General features: G+C 34.7%; 1 protein-coding gene across 1 annotated transcript; it reads right to left on the bottom strand.

Moving 5' to 3' along the window:
* Positions 1–11703: 11703 nt before the first annotated feature.
* LOC115955936 (chromatin remodeling protein EBS-like) lies at positions 11704–18029 on the bottom strand. Its single transcript, XM_031074349.1, has 5 exons — positions 17674–18029; positions 17014–17356; positions 16829–16897; positions 14009–14147; positions 11704–12809 (listed from the first exon to the last, which is right to left on the bottom strand). Exons 1-5 carry the CDS (start codon positions 17744–17746, stop codon positions 12783–12785), a joined length of 651 nt encoding a protein of 216 aa, XP_030930209.1. The 5' UTR covers positions 17747–18029; the 3' UTR covers positions 11704–12782.
* Positions 18030–27882: the final 9853 nt, after the last annotated feature.

The following is a 27882-nucleotide window of genomic DNA, read 5'->3' as shown; positions in this document are numbered from 1 at the left end:
TTCTAAGAGTACATCACTCGAAGCCGCATAAGCATGGATACTTTTGCAAGTCTCTAAACAAAGAGATTAGTCAATGACATTACAAACCAGCTAGCGACATTTCCCTCCTCCAATAAGGTGCAAACTCACCAAAGGCTTGGAGGTATTTTGACTCAACAAAAGAAAAGTACCCTTTCGGTAAGCCCACTCATTAATACCATGTTTGAATATATCAAAACACTGCAAAATGTTGTGCAAGAGGTATCACCCATGCACTAATATTTTATTCATATAGATTAAAATGAAAATTCTAAAAATTTTGGTCTTCTTACTTGACCAATTATCAAAAATCAAATTTGGAATTCTTGTGTGGTTGAGATCCTCACATGGTTTCATATACATGAAGTAATTTTTATTGCCATATCTTATTTGGCAATTGGCTTTTCCAGTGCATACACTGGGGGCTAAAACAAGATTATAAAATTTCCTTAGATATATCTTTTACTTGATGAAAATTAAGAAGTCTAGTGCGAACTTTACTGTACATAAGTTCAGCCACTGTTATTTTCTTTGGCTTATGAACTATATGGAATATAGCAATTCAAACAACAATATAATTGGTGGCATGGTATGTGAATAATCTGCTGCAATCTGAAATATTATATAATCTCTCACAATTTGGAAAAAGAATGAGGCAAAGATCAAGAGCATCCACCAGAAGAGCAAGGTCTAGCTAAAGCAAGGCGTGGAGATGTTCCTAAGCCTTCTAAGTCATGTCCTCAGGGAAGTTTCTATCTCTTAATACATTTTGAGAAGAATAGCTAACCTTGATTAGACTCTAAATCAGTATGTTTTGATTCAATGATTTATGATATCATGGTTCCATTGGTAAGTCACTATTCATGGACTAAAAATCTTATGGGGCAAACATCTTGGTGTTATTCACCTTAGCCATAGCAAGCATGTACTACAATGCATAGAATATCTTTGGCAAAGTTCATGGGGGCTCCCCTCATTCAACCTATTTTGTAAAACAAACAAAATCTTGTTGACAAAGCTATGCTATCTTATATTAAGATTTAATATGCATTCATCACGATTTTTGTATGCTACTTTCAAAAAGGCATATCCTAGAATTGCTAGCAAAAAAAAAAAAAACGTTAGTGCTAAAAATATACTCTTAGCATCAAATGCGATACCAATATAATTTGGTTATACATATATATCTGCATATATTATTGTTAGTTTGACAAAGTTGATTTATTAAATACCAATCTACAGCCCAATACTAATATGAAGGTGAATTTTAATCTTTTGCAACATGTTAGTTCATCCCATGAAGGAAGTGTAGCAATTCCTTTGGAGTTTCCCTCAAGAATTATTTGATCTACACATTGGTTCTACAAACCAGAAAAGTGTCCAAAAACAATTTATTTTCTCACGCGTGGGCTACAGGTAACCCACGAGCTCGGGGGGCTAATGTTGAAGGCTAAAATTTCACAAGAAAGCCCATTCCATGAAAAGTAAAGAAGACCCAATTCAAGCAGCAAGAAGAATCAACATTAAGACCCTATTTATGTGCAGATTTCCAGCAAAAAGGTCATCAAAAAGTCCAGCAAAATCCAATAAAAGAACTGGGCCGGGATACCCAGAGGCTGCCAGAGGCCCGGGATCCTCAGGTAATGCAGCACAGTTACTGTGGGATTGAGACAGCTCAAGAGAGGTACCACGAAATACAAGAAATGAAGAACAGAGATGTCCTTCTCAAGTACCCAGTGGTGTAGTAAAAAATCAGAAAGTATAAAGCAAACATTCATGAACAAAGGAGCTATATCACAAGGAACCAAGAATGAGAAAATCATACGTAAAAGCAACTGGAAGAGAACTTTCAACCCAGCAGTAAAAGATTCCAACTATTTGGGAATAATGACAGCAAGAAAATACAACCGCAGCTGAGTCTGAAAAGTGAGAAATCTTGAAAGAAGAGAGATTGAAGGCTAATTGCCCAAGGACGCCCCGGAATGGAAAGTCAGCAAGTGACTTTTAGAGAAACAGTATTAAAAGATGAAAACCATGAGAAAAAAGGGAAGAGACCAGCCCCTAAGAAAATGTCACAGCACAAGCTCTGAGGGGCAAAAGAGAGAAATCACTAGTACCTCAGAGCCCTAAAAAACACGCTATAAAAGGAAGAGAAAACCCATGTTGAAGGGGGGGATTTTCAGTAGGAAGAATATCATAACAGAGTCATTAGAACTCTGTAAAATTTAAGAAAAACAGAGGAATGTCTCCCAGTATCCCAGAAACAGCCACTAATGTCTCCCGGTATCCCAGAAACAGCCACTATAGCACATAGTTGGATTCAAAAGGATTCAAACTTTGCAAGTCTTAGAGGCTTGAATAGCCATCAAAGTCTGTAATTTTTGAGCTTATTTGAACCTTGTATCACGTCTTAGTGAGCACATTTGTAATCCACAATCAAGAAAAATAATGAAATATCTCATATTGATTTGAGAATTTCTAACAATTATTTTGCATATTTATTTATTATATTATCTTCCTTTACTGCTTCTTGCTGCTCAATACATATATTATTGCTTGTAAAGCTAAGTCCTTACCCAAGCAAAGCTACTCAGACTTGAGTTCCAAATCCCACAAGTCTTGTGCAAAAGCACTAAGTCTGTGAGAATTGGGGCCAGGATCCTCGTGGCTGAATCATTCTCATGAAATTCACTTACATATATGTATATGTATTAATATATATATATATATATATATCCTAATCTAAGAAACTAACAATTATTTGAAGATATGTGCATTGTATAGTTGTTCTTGTGTAGGACCTATAGAGGTAAAAGGAAAGGACAAAACTCCATTGCATAACAAGCATGGAGAAAGATTGTATAGTGCAGAGAACCAGAGATTCTAGGTTCTTACAGGCCTAATACGCCCCGGGATCCCACGACAGTACGCCTTGGGATCCCACGACAGTACGCCCGGAGTACCAAGTGAAGGAATTCTTTAAAATGTTTATACGATAAAAGATAAGCCTTAAATATTCTATTTCAACCTCTTTCTCATTGTGAATATTATGAACATCTATTTTACTTATTTTGTAAGATTAAAGGGTCATTTTATGATACTAAAACACTTATAATAGTATTTTATTACTTAGAAGGAATCGCATTTTTGCCTTGAGGAGGTTTATGTGACTTGCGCATAACTTGGTTCGTAATCAGCCCCCATTTAGCTACGGTGAACCAAGTCCAGTCCACCAAACTACAACTATTTGGCCCAAGATCCTTGGGCCTGTGTGCTAAAGAAAATCAGCACTCTCACAAGCCTGTAATCAAAAAGCATGTTGGCTATACAGGTTTCCACGAGCTCCTTTTCTTCATGGTCCCCATAGTAGTCTAGGGACACATCTTCAAATCTTTTAATGAATTGAACATGATCTTCTCCAGGTCTCTGCCTCACCATTTGCAAATTTTGAAAAGTGATCTTGTCTTCACCAGGGTAATATTTGGCGCAGAATTTTTCCATCATCTCATCCCAGGTTTTGATGGACCCGGGTCTCAGCGTGGTGTACCAAGTGTATGCCCTATCCACTAAGGACTTGGCGAATTCCCTTAGACATAATTCTCTGTCTCCTGCATAGGGGCCCATAGTGTGGACAAACCTACTCACATGTTCCACGGCACTTCCATTTCTTCCATCGAAAGGATGGAACTTTGGGGGTTCGTACCCCTTAGGGTATGGTTTGCCAAGAAATTCTGGAGGGAACGAGGGATCCCGAGAGAATTGCTTGGGGATCCCTGAGAGTTTTTCCCTTTCTTGTTCCAGGAGGGCATTGACTTCTGTCAGTGTTAAGTACTGAGGGTTGGCTCTTCCTCCCACTGCTGACCCTCCTTCTGGCTGCGTCCCATCTTGGTGGCCAGTAGGGGGAACATTGTCTCTGATTTCCTGTGTCTTGCCCTCTTTGAGAAGACGAACTTCTTTCTCCAGATCCTTCAATATTGCTGTCATCCTGGCCATGAGGTCTGGTTCCTGCCTTGCGTGTCTTTGTTCTGACACAACCTCCTATTCTATCAGGGGTATCTCGCCTCCTTGCCTGGAAGCTACCTCGTTTTCTCCTACGGACTCGGAGGCCGTAGGTGGCACATTAGTTCCTTTGCTGTTTCTTTGTCTTGGAGGCATTCTCTGTGAAGGGATTGCTTCTTCCTTCTTCTTTGCCCAGTCCCCAGCGGAGTCGCCAAAATGTGAAAGTGACTTTTTCGTGACACTCAGGCCCAAGGATCCCGGGCCTAAATGAAAAGGAGGATTTGGTGAACCGGGCCTTGACTCACCGCAGCTAACGAGCTGTTTAAGAATCAAATGGGATGCAGAGGATGCTCCTGACAATATAAAAAAAAGACAAGCAAGGATATCGAAGAGTGCCAAAGATTAACAAGGTAAATTCAAAAGGAAAGAAACAGGATTAGCAAAGCGATAAGAAATTAATGCTGAGGGGATCCTGGGAAATATGAAGCATGTTTCATTAATACATTATCTGTTGGATTACAGAAAACTCACTAGGACGTGATACAAGGTTCAGTCAAGCTCAAAAATTACAGTCTTGAATGGCTATTTCAGCCTTCAAAACTTGCAAAGTTTGATTCTCGTTGAATCCGAGTATGTGCAATAGCGGCTTTTACAGGATACCGGGAAGCAATATTTGTTTTTCCCTTAGTATTTTCTCTTCTCCACAGATTTTTCTGATAATTTTTCTAGAGAATTTCTTCTTTCTTATGTTTCTCTCTTTTTTTCGCTGCCTCCTCTTCACAACCCATCCCCTCCTTTTATAATGGAGTTTTTTGGTCTTCTCGGAGAACCGTTGGTTCCCATGTTTTGCTCTTTTGCAAACAAAGCACGTCATGTTCCCATCGTCTCGGTAAGTCCCGTTTCCCTTTTTTTCTCATTCTTTCCTTCTTTCAGCTCTGATTCTTTTGAAAGTTCCTGGTTGGCCATCTTCTTTGGGATGTGCTGAGGTATGCCCTTCTCGGCATCCCCATTTCTGGTGTCTTTCACTTTTCCCTTTTCTTTCCCATCTGGGCGGAATCCTGTTCTGCCATTTTTGAAAGTCGTTTGTTATCATTCTTCTTCCCTGTTGTGGTTCCCCAAGGCTTTTTCTGTCTGTGCTATGAGAGGTCGCTCGCGTTCTTTTTGCTTTTGTTTCTTATTTTCTTCTTCTGTCTTTTTCTATCGAGCTGTCCTAGTCTTCCTTTGTCTTTGTGCCTGAAGGGATCTGCGCCTCTTGAAGGTTCCTGAGGATCCTTGCTTCTTATCTCTTGCTGTGATCCTCTTTTTTTTTTATGCTTCTTTGTCTGGGCTTCAGGATCCCTTGAGCTTTTTTATTCCTTCATGGGTTTCCTGCATCTGCTACTTTAGGCTTAGCTTGATTTTTCCTTTTGGGCTTGACTTATTCTTTTGGGCTTCCTTCACTATGATCCTTTTTAGACCTCAACAATGTGTCCAAGACCCAAATTGAAGTGAAGACCCCGGTAAAAAGACTCAGCTTTTGGCTGAGTAAAAGGAAAACTAGCAAGCAAGAATATATGTATTAAACAACAAGAAAGCAACAAAGAAAAATAATGTAATAAAGAAACACATAAAATAACTGTTAAGGATCCTCCAATCAGTATGAAATATTTCATTATTTTTCTTAATTATGGATTATAATGTGCTCATTAAGACGTGCTACAAGGTCCAAATAAGCTAAAAAATTACAAATTTAGATGGCTATCTAAGTTTCTAAAACTTGCAAAGTTTAAATCTCTTTGAATCCAAGTATATTCTATAGTGGCTGTTTTTGGAATATCGGGCTATATTTCCCTACTTTCTTTGAGTTTTTGATAGAGTTTTCTCAATGATTTTGTTGTGATTTTTTATTGCCGAAAATCCCCCTTTCAATGTTAGCTGTCTTCCACTTTTATAGTGTCATTTTAGGGTTCAGGATACCACTGATTCCCCCCCTTTGACTCCCTAGGTACCAGAGCCCCTGTTATGCTAGCCATTTTGACAGCTGATTCTTTCTCTATTTCTCATAGTTTTCTTCTTTTAGTCTTGTTTTCCTAAAAGTCACTTGCTGACTTTCCATTCCAGGGCGTCCTTGGAGAGCTAACCTTCACCCTCTCTTCTTTCAAGACTTTTTACCTTTTAGACTCAACTTTTTGGCTGTCCTTCTTGCTATCATTTTTCCCAAGTGAGCAGAATTCATTCATGCTGGGTTGAAGGTTTTCCCAGCCACTTCCCCTTACAGTTCTTCATTTTGGGTTTCACGAGGTACCAACCTTTTGTTCATGAATTGTCACCCTCCAAGCTTTCTAGTTCTTTGCTGCACCACTGGGTGCTTGAGAAGGACATATCTGTTCTTCGTTTCTTGTATTTCGTGGTACCCCTTTTGAGCTGTCTCAATTCCACTTTAGCTGTGCTACACGTCCCGAGGATCTTGAGCCTCTAGCAGCCTCTGGGTATCCCAACCCAGTTCTTTCACTGGATTTTGCTAGATTTTTAATGGTCTTTTTGTTGGAAATCTGAACATACATAGGGTCTTGATGTTGATTCTTAGCTTCATGAATTGAGCCTTCTTTATTTTTCATGGAATAAGCTTTCTTGTGAAATTTTGGTCCTCAACAAACGTTAATGGTATTCCATCCCTATTTGTGAAATTTGATTTAAAAATAAAATTCCCTTAAGCTCCATTTAACAAATAAAATGCTAAAGTTTCTACAGATTTAACTACGGTTTTCAAACTGATATGGAAATGAATATAATTAGTGAAACAACTTATTGTAATGTGGAACTTATATACAATGATTTATGAAGTATGTGACATTCCAAAAAATGTTTTTCATTATTAGAAAAATGGAAAGCGTTTTTTACTCTATTGGGATAATTTTCTAATGGCTGCATAAACATTCTTGTTGAGTTGCAATTTCTATCCTACCAAATAAAAATAAAAAAAAAATTCATCAAAACAAATAAAACGTTAATGGTATTCCATCCCTATTTGTGAAATTTGATTTAAATATAAAATTCCCCTAAGCTCCATTTAACAAATAAAATGCTAAAGTTTCTACAGATTTAACTATGATTTACAAACTGATATGGAAATAAATATGATTAATGGATTTCAACAACATAATAAATTATAGCATGAATTATTTTCTTATGATTGGAGTCACATAAAGTGGTAAGATTTATGTTATAAAATTTGTAATATATCTAACATCACTCACCTCAATGTGTTATTAAGTTGTTTAGCTTTGCTTGTATACCATTTCTCACATAAAGTACAAAAGTTTGGATGTTCTCCATATGTTTGACGCCACCTAGACAATTCGTTTTGGTGTTTTTATTTCTATTTTTTTTTATAAAAAAATTTATTTGGTCATGCCTTGCTGATCCTCACCTCATGGAAGACACTTTGTAATCCAAAAGTTGAAGGGTGTTTAGGTTTTAGAAGAGTCAATGAGTTCAATCTATCTTTGTTGGCAAATTGGCATCGAATGTATAGAAATAAGGCTAATCAATGTATAATCTATAAAAGGTTAGGAACAAGTTATGTTTGGTGTAACTTTTTGCAATGATACACCACTCTATTACGTATTAAAATCTCATTATTGGATTACATATTTTTGTTGTTCTTAATATGCATGTCAATTCTTGTGTTAATTTGATGTTATTTATTATGATCCACAAATTCATATTGTGTATAACTTTAAAGTTAAAAAAAATATATAAAATAAAAAAATCTTGAAATATAAATATTGATTTATGAGATAGTTATTAATCTTGATATTTTGCAACTATGAAAGTTATAAGGAGATAATGTAATTCATTGGTTGATTTGTCAAAATATTAAAATTATCAAATGGTGTAACATTTTATAGAGTTACAAAGAGTATAACTTGAACCTAACTCAATGTTAATTTTTTAAAGATACTTGTTGTGAATGAAACTTACCATATTTGTAGAGTTGAGAAAATAATAAATTGTTTAAAATAGTCAAAGAAATCAATAAAACAATTGATTTTGATGACTAAACAATGAAAGATTCCCAAATTAGAACCTATATCTTATCCAAATTCATGGATGGAGCTCTAAAAAGAGTGAGAATAATCAGAATATCAATGTGTGAGCGAGTATAGAAAGAAATTATTTAACTTATGCAATAAAGGTAAGAACAATAAATTAGTACATAATAACAAATTATTGATGGATTATACACTCAAATGGGTTTGGGTTAACCATTAAGCCTCTATTTTTTTTAATATAGAATTTTAACATATGACGTCCATCATCAAATCAAGACACCAATCGGTTTTTTTGTATAGGAGATGATTGAACCCCACATCTCTTATTCAATCATTCATAGATTTTACCAATTAAGCTAACTAGAACCCACCATTAAGCCACTGTTGATTCAAGGAAAAAATATTAAAAAAAAAAAAAAAAAACCTACCGTTTGATTAAAAAAATCATTTGACAAAACTATATATATACATATATATTATTATTATATTAATTTTAATTGATAATAGTAATTTTTTCTTTTTAATGATTACAAAGAAATTATTTCTTATATTTGTATCATCTCATTGTCCTTCTCAACCAAATAAAAGAGATTATCATCCCTCCACTTTTACATTCTCCCAACCACACACACATGAGAAAAAACTAAGAGTCTATTTGGTTAAGCTGAAAACTGGAAGATTAAAAAACCAAAGAAGAAAAAATGTGAAAAAGATGTCTTGATTGGGTGTGAAAAGGAGGAGAAAATGATAGATCCTAATAGTTTTCTCCCTAAACTCACCAAAACTCAACCTCCCCAAATCAAGAAGAAGACCTGAGTGAAAATAAGGAGCCATGTTTTGGATAAAATTTTCCAACGGCCCCAACGCAATGTTCATATTTTTTTTGAACGTTTATGTCTATTCTTTGCTTTTTTTTTTATTCTTTTTTTTTTTTTTTTGTCTTTTTTTGATGTTATCATTAGGGATTTTTTTTAAGAAAAAATTTGGGTTCTTTAACGCTCTTTTTTTTAAAAAAAAAATGAGGTGCTAATTAAAACATAATTTTTTTTTAATAGGATTTCACACAATTTAATAGAACTAAAATATCTTATATTAACCACTTTTCCATCTACTCCACCCTTAAACTAATCAGAATCTAATTCTCTAAATCTTCATTTCCTTCCCATTTTCTATCCTTCACTTTTCCATCCACATGCCTTAATTTATGGATCCGGATCCTCTCCATTTCATTAGAAATGGAGAGTGTCCAGTTAAGGGCTGAGATTGATTTAAAATAAATCCATGGCCTAAAATATGCCACGTCATTTAAAACACTAACAGTAGACCTAACTGAGTAAAAAGCTAAACTAACGTTTTTTTCTGTAACTCTATCCCTCTCCTTTCTGTTTCTTTCTCCCTTCCATCAAACCCAGCGATGGTCAAGCTTCTCCAGTTCTCCTTGCACCCACACACAGTTGTGCAACAATTGTGTTTCAACCATCCACCTCTGTTTCCAAAGGAAATTTTGATATCAAATTTATGTATTTTTTTTTCTTTTCTTTTCCTGTTGTCTTTGCCAAGATCATCCCTTTCTTTCATTTATAGCACGAAATATTATGCTTTTTTTTAATTGAATTTTTTTTTCCCATTCTTTGCTATAGATTTGGGTAGCTGTAGTTGGTGTAGGAGTCTCTGTTTTTTTTTTTTTTTCTTTAATTTTTTTTTTTGGTTTACCGAACCCCTTGGATCTCTGTTTGTTTCACTTTTGATTGGCTTGATGATTGAGTTTTATTATAAAGTATAAAGCTTGTTGATCTACGAAGGGGATTCAGCAATGGTCATCACTGCTTTAAATCAAAATAATGCTGGCCTTTCATCTCACAGTGTCGTCATTGAAGACATCTGCACTCAAGTTTTGGTTTTTCAATCCTTTGCATTTACTCATTCTAGTTGTTGTTGTAATTGTGTGGCTGATGCTATAGCAAAAAAAGCAAAAGGCTTTAGGAGTGCTCGGGTTTGGCTTAATTCCCCTCCCGAGGACATAGTTTCCTTATTGTTGTTTGATGTTCACTGAACTTTTGGTTTCTTTTTCAATAGAAGCCCAGGCTTGTAGTCTGGTTTCTCAAAAAAGAACATATTTTTTAATAATCAATTCTTGTAAACACAAAACCAAACTACTAGCATAGATTTGAAGAGACCCATCACACTCCAACTATAAGCAGGTCACTTATTCAATCACAGGCATTCGGGTCATACCCATAAACTCCAAATTTCAAATCAAAGTAAAATCATCAAGCTTTACATTCAACAAGAAAACACAGTTATCAAACTGATCAAAATTGAAAGAAAAAGAGACCCAAGGGTAAAAAGAGAGACACTGAGATGGGAGAGACTCATACACCTACTACAGTTACCACAGATCTAAAGCAAGGAAAGGAAAATTTTTCAATCAAAGAAAGGTATAATCTTTAGTGCTATAAATGAAAGAAAAGGATGCTCTTTAACAAAGAAAACAAGATAAGAAAGAACAAAACCATATATCAGATATCAAAATTTGAACTAAGATTTTTTTTGGGTGGGGTTTAGAAAGCTTATATCAAATCTTCGGGGTGATTCCGGTCATAAGAACTGTCAGTTGCAATGATGTGCGTGCAAGGAGAAGTCGGCCATGGCTGGGCTTTGTTGAGAGTGAGAAAGAAACTAAGATGAGATGAGAGGAGAGAGCTCCAAAGAGTCAAATGAAAGAACACTTTGAAACTCACGTTTGTTTTCCTTGGCTCTGCTTAGTCTCCTTGAAATGTTTGGTCAATGTCTTTTAAATGATGTGGCATATTTCAAGACATAGATTGATTTTAGTTAAATCCCAGCCCTTAACTGGACACTCTTCATTTCAAAGAGAAATGGAGAGGATCCAAATCCCTTAATTTATATAATTTTTAGAAGTGACACAGGGCCATAAGCTGCGCACGTTCATGCGCCCAAATAAAGCCTAAGGATCCCGCAGACTCTCATGACAGCTTGAAATTTTGAAATCTAGAATGAAAGATTTATGATGGTGCGGACAGTGAATCACGTGCTAAATATGATCCCGTTCATAGTGGCACATTAATATTACAACTGTTTTTCCCATTTTTCTTTTGCTGGCTCTTAATCATTTCAATGATTTTGCTGACAAATGCTATATACAGGTATAGACTTCTTTTTTGCTGGCTCTCAATCTTTTCAATGATTTTTTTTTTCTTTAGCCTTCCTTTTTTAACATTGCCCCCCTTTTTATACACTGATCTTAAAATTCAAGTATACTTAAAAGGGCAAATAAAAATTAATATCAATCACAACCTCGTAAAATTTGACCTTCCCTCTTTTTTTTGACCTTCCCTCTTTGACTTTAAATTCAGGTGTACATTTGACATCTATAATACTATGAGAAGGGATTTATCAAACTCTGATGTCTGTGTTTTGTGAGCCAAAATGAGTTAATAGCAAGGCATTTGCCGTTTCCTAAGCGCTATTTAATAATGTAATTAAGGCCCTTACAATAGCCACAAAATGGAGATAAGACATGTTGACTCGTGGCGGGCATGGCACGTTGTAGGATGATTGACTACATAAATTCGCATACTTTATATCGGTAACTTTAAGCAGTTCTGATGCCAAGAACCTTGTAGCTTAATTTGTTGGCACATCCTGGTGTTTTTAATGGAAACATTCTCCAATGTTCAAATACCCCTACCCCCATCTATCTAATTATTAAAACAAAAAAGTAGCAGTTCTGATATGCCAGGATATCCCCTGCCTCCTTGATAAGTCCATAATATACAACACAAATAACATCATATAAAATGCCAATTGCATGATACAAGTTTGCTTGTATGGAAGTGAACAAAATTCATCATAGTCTAGTTTTCTTGGAATGATCTTCCAGCTGAAAAAGGAAGTAGGTGCAATTATGTGAATCTTCAATTCTTCATAACTCAAAGCATTGGAAGTAGGGCTTTGGAGTTTTGAAAAATCAACCAGAGTAAAGAAAGAGTTCCACCAGTAAATCGGGTCAACCCAGTGGCATCATGATGTGGATGATAGCTAGAGCAAACCCACTTCATTATCAAAAACTCTAGAGACGCCAAAACCTCACAAAATATTTCACAATCATTGAGGTGGCAAGTTGCTAATGGTAGATGATGAAGTGATGTCAGTAGTGGGCTCAAATGAGAATCAACAATAACCTACTAACTCAACAATAACCTAAGTCCACTTATCTTGAGCCACTGATATAGTTGCCATCAATAGATTCAACATTTGATTGATCTTGGGGTAAAAACACTGTACCCCATTCATCTTCTATCTACCTTTCCCCTCAACAAAGGTTATAAAGGGACAATAAAAAAGGCTAGTAAAATTGGGGTGGCACGTACAGTAATAACACGAGCAACAAGGACATCACAACAGAGCCCACAGTTTTGCCTAAATTTAAGGTTTTTTGTTCTTGTGTATTCTGCGCTTAATTTAGATTCGTGCACTTTTTGCACATTGTGCTCTTCAAGGAAAATACAGATCACAAAGTCATCTCCTAAGTCTAGCACACATACAAACATTTGAACATGGTAAAACAAGAAAAGCCTTTGGTTTGTGCAAGCACAGTATCTTCTCTGCACTGTACAATTCCACATCACACAACAACAACAACAACAACAACAACAATACTGGAGACGAGCAAGAAATGAGTACCTCCCCATTATGTGTCACAGTCAGTCATCTCTTCCTGCGCTTTGGCTCCACCTAGCATAAACATTGGCAAGAGGTTCATTATAATTTAAAAAGAAATGGTCCTTCATTGAATTAATAGAGCTACCAAGGGTAAGAGCTCTACTATATTAATATCTTGCTATGAATGTTCTCAAACAATGGCAATGCCAAAAAAATTTCTCATAGGGACCATTAGTAAAATTGTATATAAATAACAAAATTATAAGAGGGAGGGAAATTTTTAAATGCCAAAGGAAGGGGGGGGCACCCATCTCTCCACCAATTTTCTTTTTTTGATAATTACAATGAGAAAGGGGGAATTTGAATCCTAAATGTTTTGGAAACATTAGGAGGTGCCAATGAGTTGAGCTACAAGGCTCTTGGCTCCTCTACCAATGTTCTCAACAATGCCTCAAGGAAAAGAACAATTTCGTTGTGTTACAAAGAGCATCTAAAAATATACTTTCTTAATTTTCAACTCAAAGTTGCATTGATTATCACAGATACTTAAACAGATACTTAAGACAGTCAAAACATAACTTAAGAAAACTTAAAACCTAATGGACATTGAGAATTTCGGATTAAATCCTTTTCCATGCCACCCTATATCTACTAAAATGGACAATGACACAGAAGGAACAGATATTACATATATCTATACTTTCAATCCACTGTCAACCTTTAGATCTACAGATAAATTATATTCAATTTTCGGCTTGAAACTTTTTCCAAATTTACATCATTAAAATGCACGCCTCCAAAGCCTCACAACCTCAACAATACTTTGTGGCATTGCCTGATTTCAAAACTTCATTATTGCTGAGGCATATGATGTCATCAACATCCTCAAAGGTAGCAATTTCTGAAACGTAATTCAACTTCACATTGAGCTCCATTGAGAATTAGGAACAATGAACAACTATCATGGAAGTTTCTTGTGATTACTTCCCAATAAAGTGGACCAACCAAATCTTTCAACTCTGTCCAGAATTTACTTAGGTATATGCATTTACTAACCAGCAAGCTCGACAATATTAATATACAACAACCAAGCATTTACTTAAGGCATATGCATTTACAACACCAACCTCCTTAAATATATAACAGGATTACCATTAAGCGGGGTAAAACTTGGAATCTAATTGTCAAGATTAATAACCAGGATGACAATAAATGATCACGCATACACACGTATTAACACACAAATACAAATGAAGTGCAAGTGTTCTCACCTTAGCCTCAACAGATGGTGATACAGGGAAAACATTTAAGGATCTTTTGGCATCATCATCAGATGAACAGTCAGAACACAGAAAATGATCCAATTTTTTGGCTTCTTCGATGGTCATACCCATACAAGAAGGATGAAACCTGCAAAATAACAGTACATGAGATATCATTATTATTAGATGAGAATGAGCAAAAAAATTGCATTTCAAGTTAACACCCAAAGTGTTGTTTGAAAGATAACACCCATTCTGTTTATTTCAGCATAAAACATTTTCCATTGCTTGGTGCAGCTGAAAATTTTGGTCAACGGCAGCCTTTTTTGCAGTAATGTAAAATAATCCAAAAGAGGCTTAAAATGTTTTATGCTTGTAAGAAGTTTGAATCATTTTTTGAGGCTTCCCTTCCCCACCAAAAAAAAAAAAAAACAAAAACAAAAACAAATAATAACAATAAGCTTCTCTCCCTCTCTCTCTACCCGCCATGGCTCTGACCAGCTCGTCTCCAGCTCCTATCACATTGTTCCCTTGTGCAAATGTTCCCATTCTCTCCGACCTCAATCTGCATGCTGCCCTTCAGGTCTCCAGCCAATGTTCTGGCAAGGGCATAACCCTGAACAGAGTCACCACCATCAGATCTATAGCCTCATTTATCTAGGCAACAACTTTGGTGTTGTAGATCCCATCAAGCCTCTCTTTCTCTCTCCTTCACCTCCACACTCCCAGATTAGTTAGGGTTTGGTTTTACTAATAGTTTTTTTTTTTTTTTTCCTGGAGTTCCTCTCTCTCTCTTTTCCCTTTTTTTTAATCTTTTTAAATATATTAGGGTTTGAAAGTGAGAGACAGTGATAGGATGATGAATATTTTCTGGATATGCAGTTCTTGATTGGATTGCTTTTATTATTATTATTATGATTATAGATTTTTTTTTTTATGGTTTTCATTTTCTTTTTATAATCCGACTGATTCTGTGCATGCCAAACAGGGAAAAATGCACTTGGGATCATTTTCAAAATCGCAAATGAACACAAGAAAACAAGTCATTTTGTCAAAAGATGTTATGAGTAACAAGTTACAATGTATAATTAATACTGCAAGGCTTTCATCCTTATTGCAATATTATATGACTTTATTTCTAATTTCCACTCAAACCTAATGTCGCTTATTTTCATTAAAGGAAAAATAATCCACAATACTTATACCTCACATACTCAAGTGTTAGTACAGATTGGCCTTTCTCTTCATCTTTCAAATCAACGTATCTTCTCAATTGAACAGTTCCCTATAAGGATAACACACATTCCAGTTACCCTGAAGCTTAATTCTAATTGTTTTGTTTCAGCAACAAACTCTTTTAACTTTAAGTATGCAATACAATATGATTTCTTCAATTCTATCTGGTGGATTTTATAGTTGCTTATGTTCATTTCAAAAGTATAACCAAACCATTGAATCTTGCCTATGATTCACCACTCATATCAAATTACAAAGGTCTAAAGTAATCAACAACAAACTAAATGTACCCCCAAAAACAAATCTAGTATATTTCCCAAATGTTGCTCATTATCTGAGTCTCAGACCATGAAGAAAGCATAAAACGCAGGTAGTTATGACACAAATTTCTTAGCCAAAAAAGATTCCTCACCAAGTGAAGTGAAAGGTAAAATGTGCAATATATTTCCAACTTCTAAGGGCAACATCTAAGTTATGTGAAGGATGTATATTATATTAACCACAAGAACCCATTCAAGCATTAGTTACAGGTAAACTGGGAAGGGGGAGATGCCAGAGGAATTGATTACATGAAGTCCTAAGACATTGAAATCGGTATAAACCTACGTAAATGGGAAAAACTAAATAAGAAAAATCAGATAGATCCCAGTCATATAACAGCTCACCACATATAGACAGACCAATCAGAAGGTAATTTAAAAAAAAAAGCAGGGAGAGGGGTGGGAAAGAAGAAGAATTTTGGCACTCTGAAGTTGAGTCAGCATGTATGTTCTGAAGACTAAACATGGCTAATAGAATCTGCAGGTCAGCTTTAAATTATATACCTTTTAATTCCTATAGAAGTAAAGTTCTATGTAAAAAGCATGTGCAATTGAGATCCACCTAGACTTTCACTGAAGACTGAACAAATTGCTCTGATAACATAAGTACATCATTAAGAGCAAAAGCAAGAAGAAAAAGCAGCACTTTGCAATCGATCATATAAACCTCAAACTGCATTATGAAACATTCCACATGCTTCATTGACCCTACCAGATAAATGTGGAGCTCAAAGTGTTCGCTATCAAACAAATGCAGATTTTGGGCAAATTTCCAATATGTTGTCTGCAATAGATGAAGAGCAAAAGAAAATTTTAACAAACATCACCTCTCCACGAACCGGTAAACATGGCACTAGAAATTTAGTCTTCAATCGCAATATTCATATATCCACCTAAACAAGAATGCCTTAAAAAATAGAAGCAATAAGCATTTCCAGCATATTAAAAAAGATTACTCAGTCAATCAGCAAATTAGTGGAAATAGTGTAGGTTATACACTCATCACAGGATCCTAGAATAATACAAGATGAGGCATTTCAAGCATAGGTAAATGTATACTCATACACTTCAGTTTTTAAGCAATGATAAAGCCACAGAAATGCAACCAATCACATGCAACCACTTCAGTTATTATTGTACAAAAGTACCTTCAATTAGAGATAAATTCAGGAACAAAAGTGAATCTAATTTATTTAGACAAGGGACAAAAAGGAAAGTACACTAGAAGCCATAATTCAGTACAAAACAAAGGAATAACATGCAACTAATTTACCAGTCCTTGCATCCCTCACACTGCACCATTAGGTCGTCCGGGTTATATGGCATCTCACACTTGCAATACCTACAAAAACAAAACCCAAGAAGCATTACTTGAAATGCCAATCCCCAAAGAAACTCACCCAGAAAACTTAATAATTCAAAATTTAATAAAAACCACACAAAACCCAGAAAACTCACACAGCCACACGGTCTGGGGTGAACCCTCCAGTAGCAGCCTTGTACTCAAACCTACAAAAGTAATCCTCAGCTCCAACATTCTCAAGCTTAGTATAGTTCTTGAAGGAGTGTACTATACACTTGCCCTCAATAGTGTGTGCACTCTGAACATCATAGTGGTCTGATAGAAACAGCTCCTTGGCCCCATGGAACTGTCTCCGCCCTCCGATCGACTCCTCCGGCCGATAATACCATCGGACTCTAACCTTCACGTTGTTGCGGTGATCTGCTTCGATCTTCTCCACACGCGCCACATATGGAGGCTTATCGGAGTCCGATGGTCGCATCAACACACAATCACCAGCTGCAATACCCACAAATTAACCCAAATTTAATGCAATCCAAAACCATAGCTTAAAAACAAAAAGATTTGAGTTTTCCAGAAAAGGAAAAAGAAAATTATTATAAGGGTTAATTTTGGGTTTTTAGAGTCTAAAATAAAAAAAAAAAAACAAATTCTGGATTTTCAGAAACAGAAACAAACGTAACAACAGAAGCTCGAGTTGAGCTTAGGATTGAGTTTTTGGAGGGTTTTTATTTTTTTAGCTTGATAAAATTTGAAAATAAATAATGGGTTTTTTTTTTTTTTTTTCCACAGAGAGAGAGAGAGAGAGAGAGTACGTCTGACGATTTTGTTGGTGCCTTTGATAGTGTAAGAATCGAGGTCCTTTTTGCCAGGTTTGGTCTTGGCCATGAATGGGTGGGGTTTGAGGGCTTATCTTTTAGCTAGCTAAAAATGGAAACTGTGTGTTGGGGGATGGGATGGGTTGGTTTGGTGTTGTGGAAGTGAAAGTTAGTTTAGCAAAGAATGTGAATGTGATGGAAATGGATGGGACTGTGGTAGAAGTTGCAGGGTTTTTGTGGGGTTTTTGGTGAAGATATTCAATCTTTGGATTTTGGAGAGTGGAGGTAGAGAAACCCTAGAAGGTGAAAGAGAGAGAGAGAGAGAGAGATTTGTTGGGATGTGAGGGTGAAGAACTGATGAAGGTGGAGGACACATCATCATGCATCAACATCCACTCATGCATGCATGCTCATGGTGACCCACAGGGTAATGAGAAAACGTGGTCGTTTTGTGTCATACTCAAGCTCAACAAATAATATTAATAATCACTTGGATTTTTTTAGAATAGAATTTCTATCTTATATAAAATATATATATATCAGTAACCATAAGATATACTGTAATAATCATATTTTCTAGCCTGATCATTTTTGTTAAATACTGTAATAAATTACTGAAAATTATTTTTTAAAATAGTAATGTTGTGAAATTATTTTGCAAAATATGCTTTTCATGAAATCTAAAGTTGAGTTCCAATTCTTCTTAAAAAAAAAAAAAGTTGAGTTCCAATTTCAACTTTTGAATGATTTTTAATCTATCTTCTAATTATTTTTAGTAAAATTACATGTTTTAAGTCACTTTTTAAACTATTAATTGACCAAAGTACACCCTAGAATATTTGTGGATTCTAAATTTAATTTAATCATTTATCTTACAAGTTGATTAAAAAAAATTCAAAAATCATAATTATCCTCTAGAATTTACCTAATGCTCCTTATCTTAAAATTTAAACCAATAAAATTTTGACATGGTTTAAATATTATATTGCAAGAATACACATTACTTGTTAAATCTTGATGTGGCTTGATCTTTTCTACAGGGCAATTCGATCATTGCGTCCAGCACGCTATAAACACTCTATTTTGCAAATCTCATTTAACTTCACTAGCATTACATTTGCATCTCACTAGCATCCCATTACGTATCACCATCACATCACATTACAAGAGTGAACTGTAATTTTGATCATTTAATTTTCATGTATGATATAAATTTTGAAGTCATAACGATCGAAAAGATGATTCACAAGTCTTAATCAAATCGCCAGATTGAAAGATAACAAAAAACAAAAACAAAAAAGTTTCAACGATAATATGCACTTGCATGAGTTGGGTCCTGACCACATGTGATTATGAACTCTTAATTATAATTGGTCTATTTTTAGTCATCAATTTAAATTATGTTCATAACGTTATTGGTTGAGGATATGATTTTTGTAAAGATTGCGTGCACCTTATTCAATCCAGAGATAAAGCATTAATTGATTCTCGACAAAATTGGTAAAAATCAATTGTTAAAATAATTTATTTAATTAATTTTATAATTTCATAATTGATTTATAATGCCTAAGGACCAATAAATTCGGAAAAAAAAATAGTTGAAATTTGGAGAAAATCATATAACAATTGAAACCAGAAAGAGAGAAATCAAAAATGAAAGAATCTGAAAGGTCTTTGGAAGAAGAGTAGATCGTCACTTGGCCAAGTGTTGATCAGCACTTAGACCAGAACCTCCAAATTTTCTTCATTCTTTTCTCTGGCTTGCTGCACATTCAATTTCCATCTCAAAAAAAAAAAAAAAAAAAAAAAAATCAAAGAACAATCTTTAAAAAAATAATAAAAATAAAAATTGAATAAATAATATTTAACAGATATTTAAATATGAAAAATCCACTATAATTTATCACCATAGGTCACACAATGTGTTAAGTCACCCAAGAGAGAGAATAGAGAAAATATAAAGAAAAGTAAGCAAAAATAAATGTGTTGTCTACTTGCTTCTCACTTTTTCTTTTCTTTTTTTTATTATTATATAAATTTGTTTCTCTTTTCTTTATTTGATTTTTTCTCATTTGTGTTAAAGAATATTTTTCTTTATTGACACGTTGGAATAATCATAAAATAGTGAGGAATATGTTTTATCCTAAAAAAGCAAGAGCCCTTAGTCTTATTTATAGAAGAAGGTAAAGATGAGTTCCACATAAACTTATTTATAACAAAATTGAAACTAAGGCTAAATTTCCTAGGTGTGTTTTGAAGCCAAGATTGGATTCTTCTTACTGTAAATATTGGTGGTTATTTCTTCAAGTTTGTTCGTATGTATGTGTTTTTCTATTGTTATTCATAAACAGTAGGTTGTTTTGCTTGCAAGAACCTTGTCATATTGACATTAATGAAGTAAAAAGTTCAATAAAAAAAATATTTAATTAATATTTAATATTAAAAATCTACTAAAATTAAGCAAGCATAAATAATTTGTCTAGGGCTCAAAATGTTTTAAGTAAGTTGAAAGAGAGACTAGATGAAAGAGAAAGAAAAATAGGAAAACATAAATAATTTATTTACTTGCTTCTCTTTTTCTTTATTTGTTTTGTTCTTTATGTGTCGTAGAATATTCTTCCTTGTTGACACAATGACATAATCATAAATCTAAATACAAAAACTATATTAGCAACTTTCCATCACAAAAAACCATAAAACAATCTTTAAAATAAATAATAAATAAAAAGTTCAATAAATAATATTTAACTGATATTTAAATATTAAAAATATGGGTCATTCTATGGTACCCTTACTTTTTTTTTTTTATGGGTATGGTACCTAGTACCTACCTAAATCTGAACCGTAGATTTCGCTTGTTATAATCTTGACCATGTATTTAATTTTAATAGGAGACTAATTACCGGTCAAGCAAGTAACGTATATTAAAAAAAAAAAAAAAAAAACCAAAAGACAGTCTTCTCTTCTCTCTCGCGTTCCATTCTCGAAAGTCTGATAATCTCTCTCTTGCTTTCCATCTTGGTTTTTCTATGTTCGATGAATTTCATTTCGGCATCCTGTCACATTAGTCACTGGTGAAAGGTTTTTGAGAAAGATCAAAAACTGCTTCGCCTGTGGTTGAAGGTAAAGATCAAAATGACAAACCCTAATTCATTTCAAATTGTGAAATCTTTTAATTGGGATATCACATCACTGCTCTCTCTCTCTCTCTCTCTCTCTATTTGATATTGTCTTCATTTTTCATGAGATGGTGTTGCAACTGGCTTCAAACTGCCTTCATCATCCTCCTGAAATTGCAGATTATGCATAATGGAACCCACTCTTTTCCTCTATTAATTATTTTTTTCCTATTTTAATCAATTTCACAATACATATTCTCAATGGCTCGGGGTATAGTGTTGAAGCACCCCTCAAAAAATCAAACAAGATAGTCACTTCTCAAAAGGAAAAGGGGACAAACTACAAGAATGAAACCACTACTGAATTTTGGTATGCCTTTACACAAGCTGACCAATGCACTATTTAAACATTTGCTATTACCACTCATGCATGATCAAAATCATTTTTAGCCAAATAACACTTATAGAACATAGACAAACATAAATTAGAGTTTTACATTAGGTGATACAAATATCATGATTTTCTTCTAATATTACAAAAGGTTGTTTACTCAATAGACCTAAAAAAATTTGAGGGTGAGGTACAAACAATTGTTGATGCAGGTTCTATGTAGCACTGATTTGCTTTACTAGTGAGAAAGTTTGCCTTTGCATTCAAAATGAACACTAAATTAAGTATAATCTGCTTAAGCAAACATATAAACAACTGGAGAGGGAACATACATTGTAGGATATTTTGTGGTTTTGTTCTGTATTATCTTAGTAGATAACTTGATTCCTAAACTCATTAAAGCTTGGGTCTCTACTTGGTTAACTAGTAATTTGTTAAAAGATGTGCTTTGGATATTTTTCTATAATCTTTATAGCTATTATTTGGTCTTTATGGAAATTTTGATATAAGGCAGCCATTAAAGGTGAATAGGTGATATAGTTTCATCAACTAATGTCTGTGTATTTCATTTTTAATCATCTATATGCAGGCAATGGAGCACTGCAGCCATGGAGGCTAGAGCTCCAAATAAGTTGGTTTGCAATATAATAGATGGCATATTTTAGGTGGAAGAAATGGTGATGTAAGCAAGGCTGGTGTTCGCAAGAGAACCAAGCTTCAGGCGACTAATAGAGGAAGGTGATTCCAATATCGTTATTTACTCTATCATGAAGGGGGAGGATAGGGGCTCATTCTATGGTCATTTGGTACAAGAGATTGTGCAGGAAACACAACTTTTGCCTAATGTTTGGTTGAGCTAGAGAACTTAATTTGGAATCTTTATTGCTTCTTGTTGTAGTCACCTCGTCACACTCATGGCTTATATTCAGCAACAATTATGGCTAGTCTTATAAAGTCGACAATGGTCATATTTTCAAAGTTCCAATAGATACAGTTGTGTATTTTACTAACTCTATGTTTTTCTTGTGTTACTAATATGGTGTTCAACTTTCTGCTAATGAATTGTGAATTTATGGATTTCGTACTTGTAGATGGAATAAAAAAAATATTGCTGATTTAGGGAAAGTTATATTATTTTGACAAGTTGTGAGGGACCGGGAAAATTAGATGCCTCTCAAAAAAGAGATTTGGGTACTTTTTTAGGGCACCTCTGTTTTTGGGTAAGTGATGTGGAGTTGCCACTCATTTTTATACAAAAAAATAAGAAAAAATTAAATACAAATTTACATGATTGAATTGTTCCATTCTCATTAATTGAATAAAAAAGTATACATTTGGTAAATTGAATATTACATGGCTTTGGGTCCTAGTTACAAACTACCAAAAATAAAAATAAAGATAAAGCCTAGGTTTACCTATCCAAAGACACTAAATTTGGAGGTTAGGTTACGGAATGAGAAGGTGTTAGGCTCCCATTTCGCCCAGACAGATCTGGTCTTCTAGACTCTCATGACCAATGTACCCATTTTATGCATGACATGAATGGTATGTTGCACACATGAAAAACTAATCACATAAGTCTATTTATGAATGCATCCTCTTCTTTGTTAAAAAATTCAGATCTGTGTTATGATATAAAAAAATAAAAAATAAAAAATAAATTGATTTGGTTTAGAAAAATCAAATTTGTTTTTGTACATGTAAAAAAAATAGTTTTTGGCATAGGAAAGTCAGATCTGTGTTTATTAAATAAAACAAAGTCTTTTGGTTTTTTAAAATCTGTTTTTGAAAACTAGAAAAATTGGTTTTTGGTTTGTATTAAAAAGAATCAGATATATTTTATAACAAAAAACTTAGATTTGTAGAGAGTTAGAAAAAAATCAAATTTGTGTTTTTATGTAAAATAAATTAAGAAAAAGATTTTTTAGAAGAGAACTATATTCATGAAATAAACCTATGCTACATGCATTAGACAAAACAAACAAAACTATTCATGACTTTTTTTATTTATTTCAAAATCTGCTATGTTAACAAAAATTCAGATCTATATCTAAAGAAGATGTAAATCAGTTTTTTTAATTTAAAAAATTTAGATTTGTATATAAGGAAGATACAAATTAGTTTTTGTTTTGAAAAAATTCAAATTTGCATCTAATGAAGATGCAAATCAGTTTTTAATTTTCAAAAATTCAGATTTGCATCTAATGAAGATGCAAATTAGTTTTTTTTATTATTATTATTATTTAAAAAATTCAAATTTGCATCCAATGAAGATGCAAATCAAATTTTTATTTGAGAAAAATTCAAATCTGCATCTAATGAAGATGCAAATCAATTTTTGATTGAGAAAAATCCAGATCTGCATATAATGAAGATGCAAATCAATTTTTTGATTGAGAAAATATATGATAACAAGCAGATTTTTGAAACAAAAAAAAATAGATCTTGACAACAAAAACATATTCTAATAGAGAAAATATTGACAACACATGATATGAGCATTTAAAAATCAAAACTAAACAAACATTTATTCATGCATCACCAAATTAAAAGCGATAGAAGAAGAAAAAGTAAAGAAAAAACTACCTCTTGCATGGACGTACTCTTTTTCTTAAGATAATATTTTAGGGTTCAAAGAAATTTATGCAATTATCTTTGAAACCTAAAAATCCTTGCTTACAAAAATGAAATTCTTAAGACTAAAGCCTCTAGAACTTCTTTAACATAAGAGAGAGTATCAGAAAGGGGAGTCAGAAAGAGAGGAAATCTGAGAGCATAAAAAAGTGTGTTGAATTTTGAGATCCAATCTAAATAGAGGCTGGGAGACTCGAAAAAATAGCTTAGATGATTAGAATACGAACCAGGACGTGTCCTTATCACTAAAAAATCGAAAAGGATGTGTTTTAATGTCACCCAAATGCCTTCGGTCCAAAACCCTAATGTGTGCCATTAGGCACTTTGAAAGTGTCGATCGACACTCCAAAAGTGCCAAATGGGTGCCAATCCTACTTTTGAGTTCGAATGCGTTTTGGACTCCTTTTTTAGTTTTTCTTAAGTTGAGACTTGCAATTAGACGCACTTTTAATCCATATTCTAAAATTTAAACTCTTTTCTGGATAATTCAGGTATTTTCAGCAACAATCATTTTGTAGATAAATACTCTAAAATAGATCTTGATAAAGTCTAGATTATCCACAATTTTATCGTTATCCAATTACCCCTTTATTCTCATGCAAGCAATCTTATTTTTGACACTAACTATCAACCAATCACAAAGTTATTTAATTAATTTTAATTGTTTAACCAATTAGAATTAATTTAAATTAATCATGTGTGGTTGACTCTACCTAGATACAATGCATGCTGACCGTGCAAACTTGATCCTGCGATATCTTTCGATCTGACGGTCCGATTTGGAAAGCGAGCATACCATCGTGACCGTTAGAACCTCAAGATCATTTTTATGATATACAATGAATGAATTAATACATATAATGCAATCATGAATTTTGGTATATGATTGGTCACCCCAATCATCTTCCTTGATTAAATCATGAATGCAAAATCGAGTGTCTACAGAATGCCCCTCATTGATAGAGCTTGGAAAGCGAATGTCAATGTAAAACAAAGACATTGATTTTAGTGGCCATGATTTAATTGAGTTTGAATTTTCAAAGATTACCTAGCCCTCGAACCTAAAACTTTGGAACATAGAACTAATGCTTTACCTTTTGAGAAGAATGAAAATTGTAAATACTTGACCTATTTGATAGCTGATGATCTTTGAAATGATTCTTGATAACTGAGGTGATCAAGAGGCTTTTCAATCTCGATCTTGAATGTGGATGATAACCAAGGGGCTTTTCAACCTTGATCTTGAAGAAAGGGAACCAAAGGGCTTTTCAACCTTGGAACTAGAGCTATATCGTCCAAGAGGCTTTTCAACCTCGATCTTGAACTGTGACGACCAAGGGGCTTTTCAACCTCGATCTTGAAGAAAGGGCAACCAAGGGGTTTTTCAACCTTGGAACCGGAGCTGTGACGACCAAGGGGCTTTTTAACCTTGGAACCGAATTTGTAGCGACCAAAGGGCTTTTCAACCTCGATCTTGAAGAAAGGGCAACCAAGGGGCTTTTCAACCTTGGAACCGGAGTTGTGGCGACCAAGGGGCTTTTCAACCTTGGAACTGGATTTGTAGTGACCAAGGTGCTTTTCAGCCTTGATCTTGAAGAAAGGGAACCGAGGGGCTTTTCAACCTCGGAATCGGAGCTGTGGCAAACAAGGGGCTTTTCAACCTCGATCTTAAAGAAAGGGAACCAAAGGACTTTTCAACCTCGGAACTGGAGCTGTGGCGACCAAGGGGCTTTTCAACCTCGATCTTGAAAAAAGGTAACCAAGGGGCTTTTCAACCTTGGAACTGGATTTGTAGTGACCAAAGGGCTTTTTAACCTCAATCTTGAAGAAAGGGAACCAAAGGGCTTTTCAACCTTAGAACCGGAGCTGTGACGACCAAGGGGCTTTTTAACCTCGATCTTGAAGAAAGGGAACCAAGGGGCTTTACAACCTTGGAACCGGAGCTGTAACGACCAAGGGGCTTTTCAACCTCGATCTTGAATTATGGCGACCAAAGGGCTTTTCAACCTCAATCCTGAAGAAAGGTAACTAAGGGGCTTTTCAACCTTGGAATCGGATTCGTAGCGACCAACGGGCTTTTCAACCTCGATCTTGAAAAAAGGGAACCAAGGGACTTTTCAACCTCGGAACCGGAGCTGTGGCGACCAAGGGGTTTTTCAACCTCAATCTGATTTGTGGTGATCAAGGGGCTTTTCAACCTCAATCTTGACAAAAGGGAACCAAGGGGCTTTTTAACCTCAAAATTGGAGTTGTAGCGACTAAGGGGCTTTTCAACCTCTATCTGAAGAAAGGGAACAAGGGGCATTTCAACCTCAGAACTGAATTTGTAGCGACCAAGGAGCTTTTCAACCTCAATTTTGAAGAAAGGTAACCAAGGGGCTTTTCAACTTTGGAACCGGATTTGTAGCGACCAAGGGACTTTTCAACCTCGATCTTGAACTATGGCAACCAAGGGAATTTCAACCTCGATCTTAAAGAAAGGTAACCAAGGGGCTTTTCAACCTTGGAACCGGAGCTGTAGCGTCCAAGGGGCTTTTCAACCTCGATCTTGAAGAAAGGGAACCAAAGGACTTTTCAACATTGGAAGCAAAGCTGTAGCGACCAAGGGGCTTTTCAACCTCGATCTAGCTGTTGGAATGTCGATCAAAGGGCTTTTCAACTTTGATCCAACTGTCGCCTTGAACTTGAGAACCGTCAGTATGATCCTCGATTCTATGCAAGTCAAAAGGGTAATACTGAAGATGGTTCCTGTAGAGGTAGGTCGAGGTGGTCTTCTCGCAGGCAAACCCAGAGTCCTAATGATGTTTGATTTGTATTTTCAACTTATCCTGTAAAAATGAGAAAATGTTTTTTTTTTAGACAAATCTGTATTAATTTTAGCCTTTAGCTCTTTGTCCTTTGAATTGCTTTTGATCCTTTTGGAACTTTAAATGAGACAAGCTTAGAATTCACTTGATGAAGTCTTGTAGTACCAATTTAAACTTATCTTGACCAATTTTGATGGAATTTGCACTTAGTTGAATGAGACAGAGCTGAATGCCCCTAGTTTAGAAATGAATGCATGATTTTTTGAAATCTTGATTTTTTATGAAAAGATGATGATGATGGTTTTCTTCTTTCTTTTTTTTTTTTTTTTTTTTTTTTTTTTTTTTTTTTTGAAAATGAATGAGGCATGGTCGAATGCCCCTAGTTTGCAAATTGATGCATGATTTTTGAAAACCTTGATATTTGAGGAAAAGATGATTTTTTTTTTTTTTTAAATGGATGAGGCATGACCGAATGCCCCTAGTTTAGAAATGGATGCATGATTTTTAGAAATCTTGAATTTTTTTGAAAAGATGATGATGATGATCTCTTTTTTTTTTTTTTGAAAATGAATGAGACATGGTCAAATGCCCCTAGTTTGAGACATGTATTCATGAGCTTAGAAAAATCTTGATTTGGTCAATTTTTGAAAATAATAATGCAGGATGATATTTTGAAAACAAATGAGTTAGGCATGTTTGAATACCCCAATTTAACCCAAAAAAAATCTTTTTGAGTGTTTAACAGTCCTAAAAAAAATGCCTGAAAATGCAAAATTGCATGAATGAACGTTGGTGGGGCTGAGTGCCATTCGGCGCTTGAGGAGTGCCATTCGGCACTTTTAGAGTGCTGAATGGCACTTGGTCACACCACCACGCTTACGCCATGGTGGGCCGTCTCCTCACACTTTTTGGACGCGTGTTTTGTGTTTTCGGGTTTTTTGAAAAATATTTTCTTTATGTGTGACCATGAAACACTTTCTTACTCGGCTATAAACTCTTCGAAACCTATTTAAAACCTAATTAGGAACTGATGTAGCTTACATTAGTGGTCTTTCCTACAACAAATCTCTACATCAAGGTTAGCAAAACACAATAATCACAAGCAAAAGTCATCTATGGCAAACAAACATAATTTTTCTCATTCAACAATTCATGATATCAACAGATGGGTTCGTAGCTTTGATTTCAGTGCCAAGACCAATTTTACAGCCTATAAACTAGAGGGAATTAAGGCTTTGAGGAACATTAAAATCAA

Source organism: Quercus lobata, chromosome 8 (assembly GCF_001633185.2).
Source record: "Quercus lobata isolate SW786 chromosome 8, ValleyOak3.0 Primary Assembly, whole genome shotgun sequence".
NCBI lineage: Eukaryota > Viridiplantae > Streptophyta > Magnoliopsida > Fagales > Fagaceae > Quercus > Quercus lobata.
Note: the sequence above shows the minus strand (reverse complement) of the source record. Positions and strands in the feature narration are given on the sequence as shown.

Excerpts from the sequence above, each read along its gene's own strand:
- LOC115955936 (XM_031074349.1), bottom strand. The coding sequence starts at position 17,746 with ATGGCCAAGACCAAACCTGGCAAAAAGGACCTCGATTCTTACACTATC. Across the intron at positions 17,357-17,673 it reads CACCAACAAAATCGTCAGAC|CTGGTGATTGTGTGTTGATG; the intron begins GTACTCTCTCTC and ends TGGGTATTGCAG. Across the intron at positions 14,148-16,828 it reads TGTGAGGGATGCAAGGACTG|GTTTCATCCTTCTTGTATGG; the intron begins GTAAATTAGTTG and ends GTTATTTTGCAG.